Source organism: Propithecus coquereli, unplaced genomic scaffold (genome assembly GCF_000956105.1).
Source record: "Propithecus coquereli isolate 6110/MARCELLA unplaced genomic scaffold, Pcoq_1.0 Scaffold186, whole genome shotgun sequence".
Lineage (NCBI taxonomy): Eukaryota > Metazoa > Chordata > Mammalia > Primates > Indriidae > Propithecus > Propithecus coquereli.
Window position 1 is genome coordinate 3,727,362 of NW_012143412.1, and position 5,896 is coordinate 3,733,257.

At 53.6% G+C, this 5,896-nt stretch overlaps 1 protein-coding gene across 1 annotated transcript in view; it reads right to left on the bottom strand.

Moving 5' to 3' along the window:
* Window positions 1-2,723, bottom strand: part of KIAA1549 (KIAA1549 ortholog) — a 127,717-nt gene extending 124,994 nt beyond the window's left edge. The window contains exon 1 of the mRNA XM_012642756.1: window positions 2,573-2,723. Within this exon, the coding sequence (XP_012498210.1) occupies window positions 2,573-2,723 (151 nt within the window). The remainder of the gene's footprint in view (window positions 1-2,572) is intronic.
* Window positions 2,724-5,896: the final 3,173 nt, after the last annotated feature.

Here is a 5,896-nt window from a genome sequence, read left to right on the forward strand (position 1 = left end):
AGAAATCAATACAGCATAGAAAGTTAACTAAACACTGTAATAGGGGCACCGTCTGGAAGGTGGACTCCACTGAACAAAAGTTAACCAGAAAAGAGAAACCTGCTGGAGGGGGAGGTAGTTTTCAGACAGCCCCAGAAGGGACTGCTTCCTCACACAGGAAATCCAAACCACGATTAAGACATGCCATTTTCTCACTAGCACTGCTTTAGAGGGAGAACCACCCACCATGGCAGTGTTCAGCAAAGCCCCTGCCCACTCTGCTGGTGAAAATACAACACTCAGGACTAGGAGGAGGAGGGTCCTGGAGGCACAGAGAGGAGACATGGGCCAAACAACTGAAATGCAGCCTCTTTCCAGGATCAACATCTACTGCCCAGGCATCCTGCAAGCAGCCCAGCTACATTAGGAAGATCATTCCTCACACCTTCAAGAAGTGGATAGGGGGCCACCGTCCACAGGTCACCCCTGAGGAACCCCTACCTTTCCTGCCCATGAACGGTCTGTGCAGCCGTCTGTACTTGCTTACCCACTGCTCGGCGTTTCCATCTGGACCCTTGAGGACAGGGCCATGCCCTCTGCTTCTTAGTTCTTAGTCTATTACCCAGCCTGGAGACAGCTGTGCAAACCAGAGGAGCCTAATATACAAATTAGCGAAAGGATAAAGTCTCCACTTCCATGATGTCAGCTCTAGAATGGAAATAGAGTTCATTTCACGTCTCCAGGTTGAATGTTTATATTGGAAGTAGAGGGGAAACAGGAAAGGACTTCTAAAGAAGAGAAAGTTCGGCAGGGATAGCACAAACAGCTCCACTATTTATTTTAAATTTATCAAAAGAAACACTTATATTCTCCACAATCTCTGCAGTATATCCAGATGGCCACATCATAACGGAAGGCTGTCAAGCACGGAGGTTACGCGTAGCAAAGAGTCTGGAGCCAAACCAGCCTACACTCCCGAAGCCTCAGTTTCCTCACCTGCAAAATGGAGATAAGGATGCCTAACTCGCAATGTGACTGGATCATCTATATAAAATGCAGCACCTGCCACACAGAAGTACGCAGGAAATGGAAACAGTCTGCTGTGCCCTATAACAGGTGAATCCATTAATAGCAGAGGGGCTTTCTTTGTTGACTAAAGCCAAGAGACCCTGCATGATTGTCCCCTGTCCTCTGGACACACAGGGCTGGAACTCACAAGGAGCAGGACTGAGACTCAAGGTGTCAGGTTTAGGCGAAGTCGTCTGCACGAGCTGTAGGTATACAGCCTAAAACAGACTCACTCTGTCAGCCCCAGCTACTCAGCTATGGGAAAGCTTTGTGGAGGCTTCAGGTGTGCATTTGTCTACAGGTTAACAGCAGTAGGGGGGAATAGTAAAGTGACAACTGTGACCTTGAGCAAGGCACTTTTCTGCCTTAGTTTCCTCTTTAGCCAGTGGAGTGGTCCCATTCTATGATCCCTGAAGACCATCCCCTATGTGGCACTGGTTGTTGTAATTCCAACAGCAAGGTCCAAGGGACACCTTCAAATGTGTTCCAATTCCTTCCAAAGCCACTTGGCAGCCCTTTGGCCCTCCTCCCACAAGAAGGGAGGATTCTGAGTAGCTTTCATGGCTGTTTTTTGTTCAGTGTGCAGCAGCTCTCCACCCCAGGCTGCTCGTTCCACCTTTCCTTTTCCGCCCTCAGAGTGGTCAAGTGCATATGCTGGGGCAATCACTGGCTTGCAGTGTGTCAGCTCCGAGACGGTTTCCAGACCAGCCTATGTGTATGCTCAGGGTGGACAAATAAACATTTTAGAGAAGCAATAGGAATTAAATCATTTCCTCAACAACAAAACGCACCCACATGCTTCTTCATAAATCATGCCTCTTAATTCCACGCTGATGAACAGTCACTAAATTGCATCATTATAAAATCAACCCTTTCTCCTTTCATGTCCTGACACTTAAGAATCAAAATATTTCCACACTCCATTGTATTAATGCCTTTGCAGAAGTAATACCAATAGCTATTTCCCTGGAAAGATCCATGGCCAGGGAGCTTTCCAAGAGGTTTTCTTTGAATGTTCTTTGTGTCCTGGTGCACTGGGGGACACGGCCGGCCGGCCTGCATCTGGGGGACGCTGGGCTACTCAAGGTAATGCAATACTGTTTTAAAGCACACACCGAAATGTACCTTCACCCCGACAATAAAGTATTCCAAAACATTCGATATGCCACATCATACACCCTTGCACAAATACCATTCCAGTGCCTGCATTTTGCAGGAAAAATAAGGCATATTCTGAGATGAAGCCACCAGACCCGCCTCAGGCTCCACAGATAACAAGAGACTAGCTTTGTAGACCTTTAGCAAGATTGGCCAGAAGCCGCTCGCTTTTCCGTTTTATTTATTTATTTCCTCCGTGCCTTTATTTGCTGGGCCCAAGAAGAATGGAAAAGCATCTCCAGAAAGGAGGGCGAGGGAGCCGTGGAGAATAAAAGAAGCTGGGCGGGGAAAGCCAGGGTTTTGAAAATAATAGCAATAAAGGCAGGCAGGGTCGCGGCCGCGTCCCGAGGGTCTCGGCGGGGCTTACCTGGGGCGCACGAGGCCGGCCGGGCCAGCAGCAGCAGCCAGAGCCCGGGGAGCAGCAGCCCCGGGCGGCGGCGGCGGGCGCGGCGAGCGGAAGGCCCGCGGCCGCTCGGCCCCAGGACCAGCGCGACCCCGGCGCGGGGCTTCCCCTCCATGGCCGCGCTCAGCGTCGGCGCCGCGCCCCCGGCAGTCCCAGCCGGCGCCCCGGCCCGGCCTCGCGGCTCGGCGCTCTCGGGCCCGGAGGGGCGGCCGCTGCAGCTGCGGCTGGGACGGGGCGCCGCGCACCGGCGCGGAGGGAGGCCGGCGAGGCGGGGGCGGGCCGGGGGCCGGAACCGCGGACAGGGGCGCCAGCCGCACGCCGGCCTCGCCGCTCCGCCCCCTTCGTAGCCTCGGAGCCGCTGCCCGGCAACGCGCGGGCCCGGGCGCGGGGAGGCGAGCACCCCCTCCCGGCCGGCCGGCGCCTGCCTGCGGGGCGGCCCAGGCGGCGGGCGCGGGACGCGGGCACGGCGGTGGCGGGGACCGTGCCCAGCCCTTCCCGGGGACCCGCCTCCGGGAGGGGACGTGGGGAACGGGGCTGGCGCCGCCCCGGCCCGGCACCTAACGCCGGATCCCGCCGCCCTGGGGGCCCCTGCGCCTTCGCCCAGGGCGCCGGGAGCGGGCAGGCCCGCTAGGAGGGGCCCGAGCCGGGGAGCCTGGCCAGCCCGGAGGGCGGCGGGCCTCTCGCTCCTCCTCTCCCGCCGACTCCGTGCGGACAGCAGGTGTGTGCGGAGCGCCTGCGTTCGTAGGACAGCCTCGGGGCTGCGGAGGGGACAAAGCAGGGGAAAGTCGGGCTCATTTCTCCAGAGCCCAGCGTGCAGTGAAGGGCTGAGGAAAGCGCGCGCGCAGCTCTACCCATCCTTTCTGCTTCTAGAGGTCCCGCCACCTCTACCGTCTTTGGGAAGCGCCCCGCAGGACCCCGCGCGTAGTAGGCCCTCGGCCGGCAGGCGGCTGCTGGCGAACTGGAGCAGAGCTGGAGAGGCCCCCGCACGACCAGGCCCTCTTCAGGGAGAGCAGCGCTCTTGGGAGGTGGAGAGAATGCCCGAGGCAGTTTGAGGCTGGAGTCCCAGAGGAAACGAGGACCCTGGAGAAGAAAGTTAACATCAGTCGAGTACCCACTGTGTGCCAGGCGTGTAACTCTGAAGATGCCTGATGGTTTAAAGGTCTTGGAAGGCGGACTTGGTCGTTTTGAATCATTGCATCCCCTTGGTGTGCTAAAGTTGTGTATGGGGGGCAGTGTCTTATTGTCCAAAAAACGATGGTGGACGGTGGAAGATGTGAATCATCTACACTCACTAAAGGATCCTGGTTAGCCTTCAGTCGGGTCCCCCTACCAGGCCCAGCCCTGGAGCTCCAACCCAACTGGGCGGCTTGCACTGGTGAGATTATTAGAGAATCGATAATACTTCCTTCTGTAAGTACCTACCTGTTAGTTTCAAGGAAAGTGAGAATAAAATTTAAAGATAATTTTCGTTAATGGTACTCATTTTTTGTACATTATTATGCCCCCCATTATAAACAGCCCCTATTTTTAGCAATTGCTCTCCACCCTATCCTCCCACCCCCTTACCCTGAACAGAGCTCTGCATACCTTGTCTGGAGCTTACTTACACTCAGGTAAGTACCTAAGTGGAGACTGCTCACTGGGGCATGTCTGATCCCGGGATTACTATGGCCCTTGATCTGGGACCTCTTATTCACACATTTTACTTCATTCTCTGAACTTCTTGTATAAACAGCACATTGGACCACAAACCACTGTCTTGGGGTGATTCTTGAATTGTCTTGTCCTATTGTGTTATTTTATCTTTTAGGAATTTATGCTTTGTTTCCCCCACTAAATTAATATGAAGTTCGAATATGGTGTCATCTTGCTTAGGATTTCCCATAGCACCAGTAAACCCTCATGATACATTTATTGATTTGAACCAGAGCGTCCACCCCGGCAGTGAAGAGATCCAACCTTGCAGATTTCCACCTATGCTAGACCCTAGGGTGTCAGAAAAAGGAGGCTCCCCCTCCATTCTCAGCCAACTCAAGGACAATGAAATGTTTGCCCCACCATTAAGAAGGGATTGACATCAGTTGGAAAGTAAAATAAAAATCAGAACTTTGAGATAATGAAAATGACTCATGGGCACCAACTCTCCAAGGCAAGTGAGATCCCTAGGATCCCTTAGTCTCCCAGCTCTGAAGGCATGAAACTAAATGTTACTCTGTTAAGATTTAAAGCATTCTGCCTCAGCGTCTAGGGAAATGTCTCCCAGGCTCTAAGAGTCCAGCTGGTAGGTGGTGTGACTGCAGCCTGTGGGGGACGAATGGTGCAAGGCACGTGGGGGAGGGGGGAGGGGGTGTGCGAGCAGTGTGCACGCACACATACATGACCCCACATGTATATATAAATACACACGCCTACACACATTTGTGTCTGCGAGAAAGATTCAGACAAAGCCTTAGGGCATTTGTACCAAATTACGCAACAAATAAATCTAGCAAATGCTTCTGAGCACCTACTGTAAATTCGTAGTGCTGTGGGGGACTATAAAAGAAGAATCTTTTATAAAGAATTTTAGAGATTGTCTCATCCAATTCTCATTTTATAGATAAAAAAGCCAGAGAGCTTGGTTTATTTCCATAAGACTCAGCCCCAACTGGAATTCTCATCTCCTGCTTTCCAGTTAAACCACACACCCTCTGGGGGAGGAGGAGAATCAGCCTGGGTCCTCAGCAGGCTTACAGTCTGGCATGGGGAGGGGGAGGTAGGATCAGTACCACCCTTACACCTAGGCAAAATGGGGTCCTGCTTTAGAGGGCCCCACTCTGGGCCTGCTCCAACCGCACGTCTCCCCATGGGACAAAGAGTCTGAGAAGCCAGGAAACTACCCCCAACCAGCAGCCCATTTTCCCCCATGCTTGAGTATCCAGGACTGCAGAATTCCCTGCCCATTCAGTCCCAGGCTCCCTTCCAGGCCCATGTGGGCTCTTCTTCAAGTCTGTCCTCTCAAGGTTGGACCAACAGCAGATATGGATGGTCCCAAGGGGTGGGCAAGGGGCAGTGGTTTGCAGGAGAGCGGTGGAACTTGGACCGGTAAGAAGGATGTCTGCAGATGTGCGCGTGAAGCCTGCAGGAAGGAGGCAGAGAGCCAGGGCTGGGAAGAGGTCGGGCAAGCTCCATACTCATATGGCAACCTGGCTGCCACGGTCCTGCTCACAGCTCCAAGGAGTCTGAGAATTCTGCCTTTGAATCCAGCCTACCAGGTCATGATGAAGGTATATATTTGTGAAAGGAGGA